This window comes from Cherax quadricarinatus, chromosome 19, assembly GCF_038502225.1.
Source record: "Cherax quadricarinatus isolate ZL_2023a chromosome 19, ASM3850222v1, whole genome shotgun sequence".
NCBI classification, from domain to species: Eukaryota; Metazoa; Arthropoda; class Malacostraca; order Decapoda; family Parastacidae; genus Cherax; species Cherax quadricarinatus.
The window spans coordinates 42,848,776-42,862,305 of NC_091310.1; the positions used below are offsets into that span (position 1 = coordinate 42,848,776).

The 13,530-nt window shown below is 42.3% G+C and overlaps 1 protein-coding gene across 2 annotated transcripts in view; it reads right to left on the reverse strand.

Annotated features, from left to right (window-relative positions):
* The window catches only part of LOC128688373 (uncharacterized), a 292,282-nt gene that overhangs the window by 94,969 nt on the left and 183,783 nt on the right, over positions 1–13,530 (reverse strand). For both annotated transcript variants that reach the window (XM_070086753.1, XM_070086754.1), the window contains one exon: positions 5,551–5,639. In XM_070086753.1, coding sequence (XP_069942854.1) covers positions 5,551–5,639 — 89 coding nt within the window. The remainder of the gene's footprint in view (positions 1–5,550; positions 5,640–13,530) is intronic.

Here is a 13,530-nt window from a genome sequence, read left to right on the forward strand (position 1 = left end):
GAACCTTCAGAAAGGTAGTTCCAAATTCTGGGTTCTTTGACTTGCATGGAGTGTTTATTCAGGTTGAATTATACACATGGAACTTCAGAGATATATAGTTCTAGTGTTGTGCTTATGTGATTCGTTGAAGCTCTCCAGGTATTGTTTTAACTCAATGAACTGTACATGTAATACATAGAAAAGTATGTGAGAATGCTTTATACATAGATTTAAATCTTTTAATAGTAGGAGAAGGGTGTACACGTATATTGTATGGAATCAGACTAAGTGACAGTTGTAATGGCTAATTTTCTTTGGGTTATGACTGATTTTAGATGATTTGTTACTATATATTCCCATGCATACATACCACAGGTGAGGTGAAGGACAATTAAAGGACAATATAGAATAAATATAGCAGACCACCAACTTTTGCATGGGTTATGTCCCTGAAAACAGAGCTGTACATGAAATTGTGATGTGTACAGTGAAGAACTTGTGGAAAAAATTGGGTTACATTCCATGATGCCTTGAAAAACAAGACTTATTCTTTTTTAAGTTCAAACATTAGCTAAGTAATAAAATAATAATTTTATGAGGTGAATCATAGAACTGATGAGGGGAAAAAGGTGAGTGGTGCACTGAGGAGTATGAGGAGACAAAAAATGTTATCCATGGAAGCAAAGAGGGGAATGTAGGAGAGTATAGTTGTACCAATGCTCTTATATGGGTGTGAAGCATGGGTGGTGAATGTTGCAACAAGGAGGGGGCTGGAGGCAGTGAAGATGTCATGTCTGAGAGTAATGTGCAGTGTGACTATAATGCAGAGAATCCAAAGTTTGGAAATTAGGAGAATGTACGGGGTTACTAAAAGTATTATCCAGAGGGCTGAGGAGGGGTTGTTGAGGTGATTCAGACATTTAGAGAGGATGGAACAAAACAGAATGACTTGGAGGGTATATAAATCTGTAATGGAAGGAAGGTAGGGTAGGGGTCAGCCTAGGAAAGGTTGGAGGGAGGGAGGGAGGGAAGGGGGTTTTGTGTGCAAGGGGCTTGAACTTCCAGCAAGCATGCATGAGTGTGTTGGATAGGAGTGAGTGGAGACAAATGGTTTTTATGACGATGTGCTGTTGGAGAGTAAGCAAGGTAACATTTATGAAGGGATTCAGGGAAAACAGCAAGCTGGGCTTGAGTCCTGGAGGTAGGAAGTACAGTGCCTGCACTCTGAAGGAGGGGTATTGACATGTTGCAGTTTTATAACTGTAGTGTAGATGCACCTCTGGCAAGACAGTGATAGAGTGAATGATGATGATCAAAATGTTTCTCCTTTTTCAGGTCACAATGCCTTGGTGAAAAATGGCCGATGTATTAACATACACAGTGGAACCCTGAGTTTCGAACACACTGACTATCAAATGCTTTGAGTTTCAACCACTTTTTTCACACCAATTTTGTCCCGAGTATCGAACGTGCCCCGTGTTTTGAACCGCATACCAGACCTGTCCGCCTGCCCGCGCCTACCCACATCCCCCGCGCAGGCGTCGTGAGCCAGTCTGGCTTTGTTTATGCTTGAGTGAACACTAATCTGTGAGCTCATTTAAACATTTCACAATTAATTCACTGTGTTTGGTACTTATTTATTAAGTGCAACTGTGAAATAAGCTACCATGGTGGTGATGGTGGATGGTGGTGGTGGTGGATGGTGGTGGTGGTGGATGGTGGTGGTGGTGGATGGTATTGGTGGATGGTATTGGTGGATGGTATTGGTGGATGGTACTGGTGGATGGTACTATTGGTGGATGGTACTATTGGTGGATGGTGGTGGTCGTGGATGGTGGTGGTCGTGGGTGGTGGTGGTCGTGGATGGTGGTGGTCGTGGATGGTATTGGTGGATAGTGGTGGTGGCAGAGGATGGTGGTGGTGGATGGTGGTGGTGGATGGTGGTGGTGGTGGATGGTGGTGGTGGTGGATGGTGGTGGTGGATGATGGTGGTGGTGGATGATGGTGGTGGTGGATGGTGGTGGTGGTGGATGGTGGTGGATGGTGGTAGTGGATGGTGGTGGTGGATGGTGGTGGTGGTGGATGGTGGTGGTGGTGATGGTGGTGATGGTGGATGGTGGTGGATGGTGGTGGTGGTGGATGGTGGTGGTGGCTGGTGGTGGTGGGTGGTGGTGAGTGGGCATGGTGGCTGGTGGTGGTGGGTGGCGGTGGTGGGTGGTGGTGGTGGGTGGTGGTGGTGGATGGTGGTGGTGGATGGTGGTGGTGGATGGTGGTGGTGGTGGTGGTGGTGGTGGATGGTGGTGGTGGATGGTGGTGGTGGATGGTGGTGGTGGTGGATGGTGGTGGTGGTGGATGGTGGTGGTGGTGGATGGTGGTGGTGGTGGTGGTGGATGGTGGTGGTGAATGGTGGTGGTGGATGGTAGTGGTGGATGGTGGTGGTGGATGGTGGTGGTGGTGGTGGATGGTGGTGGGTGGTGGATGGTGCCTTCTTCAGAGATTATGGAGATTTGTGCAATGTGGAATAGGGTGCAGGTATTTGTTGAAAAATATCACCCTGAGCAAGCTGAAACAAGCCATCTCTGCAACAAGATCAGCGACAGAACCATGTCCCATTTTAGGGAAATCTTAAAGAAGGGAAGTGACCCCAGATAAGGACTTGTTACCTAAAATCTTTATGGAAGGGGATTTCCCTTCCAAACAATAAGTGGTCTCTTACTCCTCCTCCCTATCTTCCAGATGCCATCAACAATCTTCAATAAAGGTAAGTAAAAATGTTATTTTATATGTTTATTTAAATGTTTATCTATTACTAATTGTACTAGTATGTTTGCTGTATGTAAATCTCTATAAAATGTATTTTTTGTGAATATTTTTGGGTTTCTGGAATGGATTAATTGTATTTACATGATTTCTTAGGGGAAATATTACTTCAAGTTTCGAACGTTTTGACTTTAGAACTAGCCCCTTGGAACGGATTAAGTTTCAAACTCAGGGTACCACTGTATAATACAATTTGTTACTGCCTAATTAATCTTAAGATAGGCTTAAGTTTGTCCAAAATGCTGTGCATACAAAGGAGCTTTCTGAATGCACACCTAAATGTCATTCACCCTTGTACAAACATTGTATCATGCTGAAATAAAGAATCTTTAATCTTTATCTCATATGCTTTAGTCTCCAGTTTAATTAATGCAGCCTGGCCCCTTTTCTTTTCAGAAGAGTTTGCTACTGACTTCTGGCAACCATCCAGCTGTGGTGTTACCCTGTGATTCTCATCAGTGCTACAACAGCTGTTGTTCTGTAAGTTCATTCTTGTAAGCGTGCTCCGTGAGTGAATGTGGTTTTGCGAAATTCTTCCCTTCAATTCATGGTAACTGCTGAAATTCATAATGGATGTTACACCTAGGAAGCATGCAAGTATTGTAGCTCTTAGAAAAACATGCTGATTTGTGTATCAGACAGATTGCCAAAAATTGGAGCCTAGCAAAGTCAACTGTTGGTCAAATTCTGAAGAGACTGACATCACTGGTGACTGAAGCACTGCATCGAGGAAGATGTCAGAGAAGAAAACACAAGACAACACCTCATGATGACATGGTTATCATAAAAAATAGTGTGAATTATCCCAAGAAAACCAGCAAAGATCTACAGAGAGATCTGGCTTTAGCTGGCATTAAAGATGATTCTTCAACTGTTCAACAAAGCCTCCTTGAAGTTGGCAGAACTGCCAGAAAGCCAGTAAAGAAACAATTACTGACTGCTGCTATGAAAAAAAAGGGTTGCAGTGGGCACTCTGTCTTTTCTCCAGTGGGCACTGGAGAAAAGTTATATTTTCAGATGAGGCGTATTTTGAAGTACCTGGGTACAGATCAGTGGTAGTGAGATGAAGCAAAGGCGAACCTCTTTGAAATGAACACATTCAACAAGTGCCAAAGCACCCACCTATGAAGATGTTTTGGGGTAGTTTTACTGCTAAAGGCCCTGGATGGCTTGCTATTGTTGAGGGAATGATGAACAGTGACAAATACAAAGCAATCCTGGCAACTCATTTGCTTCCCATTGTGGATAGAGACTTTACTGATGGAGAAGGCATTTTCCAGCAGGATCTTGCTCCATGTCACACTTCAACAAAAATGCTGACATTCTTCAGAGAGAGTGGGCTAAGCATTATAAATTGGCCTGGAAACTCCTCTGACCTCAACTCAATTGAGAATCTATGGGGAATAACCAAACACAGGATTGCAAAACATGACTGTTCAACTGTGGAGAAGTTAATTACTTCTGTCGTTAGGATGTAATACGATGATGAAGAACTTGCCAAAACGTGTTATCATTGATTGATTCTATGCCAAAGCATGCAACAATGCTTACAAAAGAAAAAGGTAGTCATATTTCTTATTAAACCAATTATCTGTCATATCACTGCTGTGTATTTTTCAAATAAACATTAATTTTCCAAATAAATGTCTTATTTCACTACTGTCCCAATTAATATGCATACTACTGTAGTATGACATGCTTTCTCCTTGATCATAATGCAGCAAAGTGAGGCACTTTTCATTTTTTTCTCCTGAATCCAGTAATTCAGCATTTTGTCTGTTTTATTTAACTGTACTGACCTCTTTCCCATTTTTTCAGCAGGTCACACCCTGGATCACTCACTGCACAAGCTCTTATCTTGTCCTCATTGTCTCGAACTGAACAATTTGTTGATTCTCTCACACCAAAGGCAGAGGCTGCATCTATCACATGTGTACCACTTTAGAGCATGTCAATCACCTCAATTTTCTGCACTAAAGGCATAGCATAATACTTAAACTTCTTTCTGGCACCTTGAAAATCACCACAATTTCCTTCTGATATCTTGATTCAGGGAAACCAGTTATTTTTATATAGCCGGACTTGAGTCCTGGAAATGGGAAGTACAATGCCTGCACTCTAAAGGAGGGGTTCGGGATATTGACAGTTTGGAGAGATATGTTGTGTATCTTTATATGTATATGCTTCTAAGCTGTTGTGTTCTGAGCACCTCTGCAAAAACAGTGATTATGTGTGAGTGAGGTGAAAGAGTTGAATGATGATGAAAGTATTTTCTTTCTTTTTGGGTCACCCTGCCTCGGTGGGAGATGGCCAACTTGTTAAAAAAAAAAAAAAATCTTGATCAATACCCATACACAAGATGGGGTGATGAAAATACTGGAAATGGAATGATAACAAAGGAGAGAACAATGGTATGGTACAAATCTGTGAGGCAACTGGTGGTAATATGGAAGGTCTAAAAAAAAAAAAAAAAAAAATGGATCCTGAGGTGAGTGGGAGGGTAAATATCCCACCTGCACTGGCACAAAAGGTAATGAGAGTTAGACTGGAAGCTAAAGGCAGGTTACAAAATGTGAGTTGCAAAGTGATGAAAACGTAGTATGTGGGAGTGCAAAAGGTTTGGGTTTACTGTAGTGTAAATAAGGTGAAATAGTTGTTAAGTAGAGACAATAATAAAGTAGTACAGTATCATAAGTAGCAAATGGCTAGATGGTTGGATCACATTAGCAAAGCAAATGAAACGGCACTCACCCGGGTGAAGACAAGGAAGATGTAACACCCCCAGGAGTAGGAAGGCTACGGGTGAGAGGAAGTTGATGACGCACCATAGGCAGCTCCACCTGGGCAAATACTGTGTTCAGTTATTCTGCACAAGTTCATACTGTTAAACCAAACATAATCAAAGTCAAGCAGCAGCACCACCATCTGTCTAAAATGGGACTTCCCTGATACTCAACATTAATGTTTAAAACATACTTACATTGTAGCAATCTATCTCATATAATAAATTACAGATGCATAATACTGGATCAAAAGTAAGATTACCCAAGACAATATAAATCACAAGCTCATAAAAGTGAATTGTGGATGGTTTTATGCAGTACTTAAAAAAATAAAAATATATAGACCTTTGATTTAACCCTTTGACTGTTTCAGGCCCCTTTCTGAAACTGTCATTCTATGTCGATAAATTTTTGAAAAAAAAAAGAAAAAAAAAAAAAAAAAAAAATTCTTATGAAATGATAGAGAATCTTTTCCCGATGGTAATGACACCAAAAGTTCGAAATTTGGTCGAAAACTCATGGAATTACACTCATGCAAAGTTAGCGGTCTCGGCGACACATGCGTATCGGCGATTTCGCCGAATTTGAGCTCTATTTTCAGCCAATTCCGTTGTTCCTGTTGACCAAACTCATAGCTATTTCTTTAGAACTGCATTTTATCTATCAGCTGAGTACAAGAAACCTCCCATTTACCAATTTGGACTACCCAATATGGTGGTCAGAAATTGGCAATTTGGCCAATTTCACGCAAACTAAAAAAGATGCCAATTTCAAAATAGGAGCCATAGTAGGGAAACAAGTGTAGTCAAAGATAAGATAAAACCAATATTGCAAACTAGAAATACCGCAGGAAATAGCAAACAAGAGGACTCCAATAGCAATAGTGAGGATAAATTACCAAAAACAACTGGTGGGAGCTCCATTGTTGGTGCTAGGGAGGATAGAAGTAAGACAGGGAAACATGCACCAACAGGGAATACAGTCACAGAAACCCAAGGCAAGCGGAAACCAAGACTGTGCACATACTATGCACTTGGTATCTGCTGGCATGGGAAATCTGGAAAAACAGATGGGACATGCAACTATGACCACCCTAGAAAATGCCATGCCCATATGAAAACAGGAAAATGCAAACTCCCTTCCTGTAAGTTTTTTCACCCTGAAATGTGTACCTCTTCAGTACAGGAAAGACTGTGCTATAACTTAAATTGCCAGGCATACCATCTAAAGGGGACAAAAAGATACAAAACATCCAGGCCAGGGGAAAACCTGGGTAGCCACAGCCACTCAAGAGGGAGAGGTTTTTTAGTGCCAGGAAGGAAAAAAAACTGGCAGGAAATGGCAGAAATCGTACACCAAATCCAGTCATTCCTGGAGTGGAACCACAGTCGATGGCCTCCACTCCAAACCAACAGATACAGATACTAATGCCGGAAAAAAAATCCCCCCCCAGTACCAACAATACCACCAGTCCGATAACATTCTTCTTTGCAAATATACAGGGTCTAAAGCCAGCTACAAACAACAAAATACCTTTCATCCGTGGACTGCTTGCAGAGGCAAAGGCAATGTTCGCGGCTTTCACTGAGACCCACATAAAGGATCACTTGGACAACGAAGTATGGATCCCAGGTTACAACCTATACAGATGTGACAGAGTGAACAGGCAAAAGGGGGGGGTTGGCCTGTACATTGCAGAGTCACTTGTTTGCACAGAACTGCTTAATGCCTCAAATGACGTAGTGGAAGTTTTAGCAGTAAAGGTCGAGAACCAAAACCTAGTCATTGTGGTAGTCTACAAGCCTCCGGATGCAACATCCCAGCAATTCCAGGAACAGCTGTTAAAAATTGACCACTGTCTGGAAAATCTTCCAGCTCCTGCACCCAACATCTTGCTCCTGGGGGATTTCAACTTAAGGCACCTAAAATGGAGGAATATAGCAAATAATATTGTTGCAGAAATAACACCAGGAGGCAGCTCTGATGAAAACTCACACTCACACGAGCTTTTAAATCTCTGCACAAAATTCAATTTAAACCAGCAAATAATAGAGCCTACAAGACTGGAGAATACACTAGACCTCATCTTCACTAACAATGATGATCTGATAAGAAATGTCACCATATCAAAAACAATATACTCAGATCACAACATAATTGAGGTCCAGACATGTATGCATGGAGCCCCAGACCGACAAAATGAGACTAGTCATGAGGGAGCATTCACCAAATTCAACTTCAATAACAAAAACATAAAGTGGGACCAAGTAAACCAAGTCCTAACCGATATAAGCTGGGAAGATATACTAAGCAACACAGACCCAAACTTATGCCTAGAACAGATTAACTCGGTGGCACTCGATGTATGCACAAGGCTTATTCCTCTAAGAAAAAGGAGGAGTAGATGTAAAATAGAAAGAGACAGGCGCTCCCTTTACAGGCGACGGAAAAGAATAACAGAGCGGCTAAAAGAGGTCAATATATCTGAAATGCGCAGGGAGACACTGGTCAGAGAAATAGCAAGCATCGAACTTAAGCTAAAAGAATCCTTTAGGAGTCAGGAATCGCGGGAAGAACTAAAAGCCATAAATGAAATCGAAAGAAACCCAAAGTATTTCTTCTCCTATGCCAAATCAAAATCGAGAACAACGTCCAGTATTGGGCCCCTACTTAAACAAGATGGGTCCTACACAGATGACAGCAAGGAAATGAGTGAGCTACTCAAGTCCCAATATGACTCAGTTTTTAGCAAGCCGCTAACCAGACTGAGAGTCGAAGACCAAAATGAATTTTTTATGAGAGAGCCACAAAATTTGACTAACACAAGCCTATCCGATGTTATCCTGACGCCAAATGACTTCGAACAGGCGATAAATGACATGCCCATGCACTCTGCCCCAGGGCCAGACTCATGGAACTCTGTGTTCATCAAGAACTGCAAGAAGCCCCTATCACGAGCCTTTTCCATCCTATGGAGAGGGAGCATGGACACGGGGGTCGTCCCTCAGTTACTAAAAACAACAGACATAGCCCCACTCCACAAAGGGGGCAGTAAAGCAACAGCAAAGAACTACAGACCAATAGCACTAACATCCCATATCATAAAAATCTTTGAAAGGGTCCTAAGAAGCAAGATCACCACCCATCTAGAAACCCATCAGTTACACAACCCAGGGCAACATGGGTTTAGAACAGGTCGCTCCTGTCTGTCTCAACTACTGGATCACTACGACAAGGTCCTAAATGCACTAGAAGACAAAAAGAATGCAGATGTAATATATACAGACTTTGCAAAAGCCTTCGACAAGTGTGACCATGGCGTAATAGCGCACAAAATGCGCGCTAAAGGAATAACAGGAAAAGTCGGTCGATGGATCTATAATTTCCTCACTAACAGAACACAGAGAGTAGTCGTCAACAGAGTAAAGTCCGAGGCAGCTACGGTGAAAAGCTCTGTCCCACAAGGCACAGTACTAGCTCCCATCTTGTTCCTCATCCTCATATCCGACATAGACAAGGATGTCAGCCACAGCACCGTGTCTTCCTTTGCAGATGACACCCGAATCTGCATGACAGTGTCTTCCATTGCAGACACTGCAAGGCTCCAGGCGGACATCAACCAAATCTTTCAGTGGGCTGCAGAAAACAATATGAAGTTCAACGATGAGAAATTTCAATTACTCAGATATGGTAAACATGAGGAAATTAAATCTTCATCAGAGTACAAAACAAATTCTGGCCACAAAATAGAGCGAAACACCAACGTCAAAGACCTAGGAGTGATTATGTCGGAGGATCTCACCTTCAAGGACCATAACATTGTATCAATCGCATCTGCTAGAAAAATGACAGGATGGATAATGAGAACCTTCAAAACTAGGGAGGCCAAGCCCATGATGACACTCTTCAGGTCACTTGTTCTATCTAGGCTGGAATATTGCTGCACTCTAACAGCACCTTTCAAGGCAGGTGAAATTGCCGACCTAGAAAATGTACAGAGAACTTTCACGGCGCGCATAACGGAGATAAAACACCTCAATTACTGGGAGCGCTTGAGGTTTCTAAACCTGTATTCCCTGGAACGCAGGAGGGAGAGATACATGATTATATACACCTGGAAAATCCTAGAGGGACTAGTACCAAACTTGCACACGAAAATCACTCACTACGAAAGCAAAAGACTTGGCAGACGATGCACCATCCCCCCAATGAAAAGCAGGGGTGTCACTAGCACGTTAAGAGACCATACAATAAGTGTCAGGGGCCCGAGACTGTTCAACTGCCTCCCAGCACACATAAGGGGGATTACCAACAGACCCCTGGCAGTCTTCAAGCTGGCACTGGACAAGCACCTAAAGACAGTTCCTGATCAGCCGGGCTGTGGCTCGTACGTTGGTTTGCGTGCAGCCAGCAGCAACAGCCTGGTTGATCAGGCGCTGATCCACCAGGAGGCCTGGTCACAGACCGGGCCGCGGGGGCGTTGACCCCCGAAACTCTCTCCAGGTAAACTCCAGGTAAGAATAAACAAGGTAGACATTCTTGGCACTAAAATAACATATCCTCTGTTCATTAGTCACATCTCTAGGCCCCTCTTATGTTATTATTGCTTTCCATTTTTATTTTTTATTCATACAAAAAAAACTAAATTTACTTTTATGCAGATTACTGCATTATTGTAAAAATGGTATAAATAATATCAGTGCACTAGTGAAAGAATATTAGACTCCCCAGTTGACGTGTATTGGACATGTGGTGTGATTTGTTTACTCCTGAACATTGGTAAAAATCGAACATTTCCGCTACTTTGAGCTCAGTTTCAAGGTCGTTTTCATCGTCAAAGTAATGAAAATCATCTCTATTTCTGTAATATGTTTTCCATTTTATCACCTAAGACCATGAAAACGCAAATACATTGATAAATACTGTACGAAAATACACCTAAGAGTCGGCGTTTTAATCCAAAAAAATGATCAGTTTTTTTTTTCTCATTACGCACTGTGTGCTGCAGGATTTTTTTTATGTGGTGCACACTGACCACACAGACCCATTCTCTCACATGTGGGCCTACCAGCTTTCTTCCACTTGATTTGAAGCCGCTAGAATTATTGAGTATATTATATTATCTTTTTTTTTATTATCACACTGGCCGATTCCCACCAAGGCAGGGTGGCCCGAAAAAGAAAAACTTTCACCATCATTCACTCCATCACTGTCTTGCCAGAAGGGTGCTTTACACTACAGTTTTTAAACTGCAACATTAACACCCCTCCTTCAGAGTGCAGGCACTGTACTTCCCATCTCCAGGACTCAAGTCCGGCCTGCCGGTTTCCCTGAACCCCTTCATAAATGTTACTTTGCTCACACTCCAACAGCACGTCAAGTATTAAAAACCATTTGTCTCCATTCACTCCTATCAAACATGCTCACGCATGCCTGCTGGAAGTCCAAGCCCCTCGCACACAAAACCTCCTTTACCCCCTCTCTCCAACCTTTCCTAGGCCGACCCCTACCCCGCCTTCCTTCCACTACAGACTGATACACTCTTGAAGTCATTCTGTTTCGCTCCATTCTCTCTACATGTCCGAACCACCTCAACAACCCTTCCTCAGCCCTCTGGACAACAGTTTTGGTAATCCCGCACCTCCTCCTAACTTCCAAACTACGAATTCTCTGCATTATATTCACACCACACATTGCCCTCAGACATGACATCTCCACTGCCTCCAGCCTTCTCCTCGCTGCAACATTCATCACCCATGCTTCACACCCATATAAGAGCGTTGGTAAAACTATACTCTCATACATTCCCCTCTTTGCCTCCAAGGACAAAGTTCTTTGTCTCCACAGACTCCTAAGTGCACCACTCACCCTTTTCCCCTCATCAATTCTATGATTCACCTCATCTTTCATAGACCCATCCGCTGACACGTCCACTCCCAAATATCTGAATACATTCACCTCCTCCATACTCTCTCCCTCCAATCTGATATCCAATCTTTCATCACCTAATCTTTTTATCCTCATAACCTTACTCTTTCCTGTATTCACTTTTAATTTTCTTCTTTTGCACACCCTACCAAATTCATCCACCAATCTCTGCAACTTCTCTTCAGAATCTCCCAAGAGCACAGTGTCATCAGCAGCAAAGAGCAACTGTGACAACTCCCACTTTATGTGTGATTCTTTATCTTTTAACTCCACGCCTCTTGCCAAGACCCTCGCATTTACTTCTCTTACAACCCCATCTATAAATATATTAAACAACCATGGTGACATCACACATCCTTGTCTAAGGCCTACTTTTACTGGGAAATAATTTCCCTCTTTCCTACATACTCTAACTTGAGCCTCACTATCCTCGTAAAAACTCTTCACTGCTTTCAGTAACCTACCTCCTACACCATACACCTGCAACATCTGCCACATTGCCCACTATTCACCCTGTCATACGCCTTTTCCAAATCCATAAATGCCACAAAGACCTCTTTAGCCTTATCTAAATACTGTTCACTTATATGTTTCACTGTAAACACCTGGTCCACACACACCCCCTACCTTTCCTAAAGCCTCCTTGTTCATCTGCTATCCTATTCTCCGTCTTACTCTTAATTCTTTCAATAATAACTCTACCATACACTTTACCAGGTATACTCAACAGACTTATCCCCCTATAATTTTTGCACTCTATTTTGTCCCCTTTGCCTTTATACAAAGGAACTATGCATGCTCTCTGCCAATCCCTAGGTACCTTACCCTCTTCCATACATTTATTAAATAAATGCACTAACCACTCCAAAACTATATCCCCACCTGCTTTTAACATTTCTATCTTTATCCCATCAATCCCGGCTGCCTTACCCCCTTTCATTTTACCTACTGCCTCACGAACTTCCCCCACACTCACAACTGGCTCTTCCTCACTCCTACAAGATGTTATTCCTCCTTGCCCTGGTCACAGACCGGGCCGCGGGGGCGTTGACCCCCGGAACTCTCTCCAGGTAAACACAAAATCACAGCTTCCCTATCTTCATCAACATTTAACAATTCCTCAAAATATTCCCTCCATCTTCCCAATACCTCTAACTCTCCATTTAATAACTCTCCTCTCCTATTTTTAACTGACAAATCCAAAGGGTTAATGAAGTACTCTAAAGAGGGGGTGCAGGTGGGTGGCAATGGTCACTGTTTCTCCCGTGACCATAACAAACACTTCTGTAACCAACGCACTTCATCAGTAGTTTCCAAATTAACTGACCCAGTGGATTTTGGTCACTATATCCAAAGTTTATTATACGTACAGAGGTCTGTTATATAGAGGTTTTGCACACGAGTTTTTTACCAATGAGATCAATGTGGGGATGCTGCAGCTTGGAGGTTCATTTGAAATGTAATACCAGCATGTTTCTGGCAAGACAGTGATTGCATGGGTGATAGTGAAAGTGTTTTCTACTTCACCAGGTCACACTACTTCAGTGGAAGATAGCCAGAGTGTTAAAAAAAAATATTGTGGAAGTGAGACTATCATATTATTATTATTTACTTATCCTGCATATTTTGTCTCATATATCTGAAGTCCATTAAATTGAGGGTTTACTAGTACAGGTATAGTGCAATCCTGTAATTCACAGGGGCTAGTTTCCCAACTTCCTAGGTTCCTAGAGGCATCATGAATCCTGAAGTCAGAGATCATAGAAAATTTCAAAATTACAGTGGCACCCCGAGTTTCTGCCACATTTCGTTCCAGATGGCTGTTCGAGTGCCGTTACCGAACAAATTTGTTCCCATAAGGAATAATGTAAATTAGATTAGTCCATTTCAGACTCCTAAAAATACATTTACAAAAGCACTTACAATAATACACTTGCATAACTGTTCGAGTTGGGAGCTGTATGAAACTCGGGGTACCACTGTATAAGTTATTTAATCCCTAAACTGTGACATACCCTGC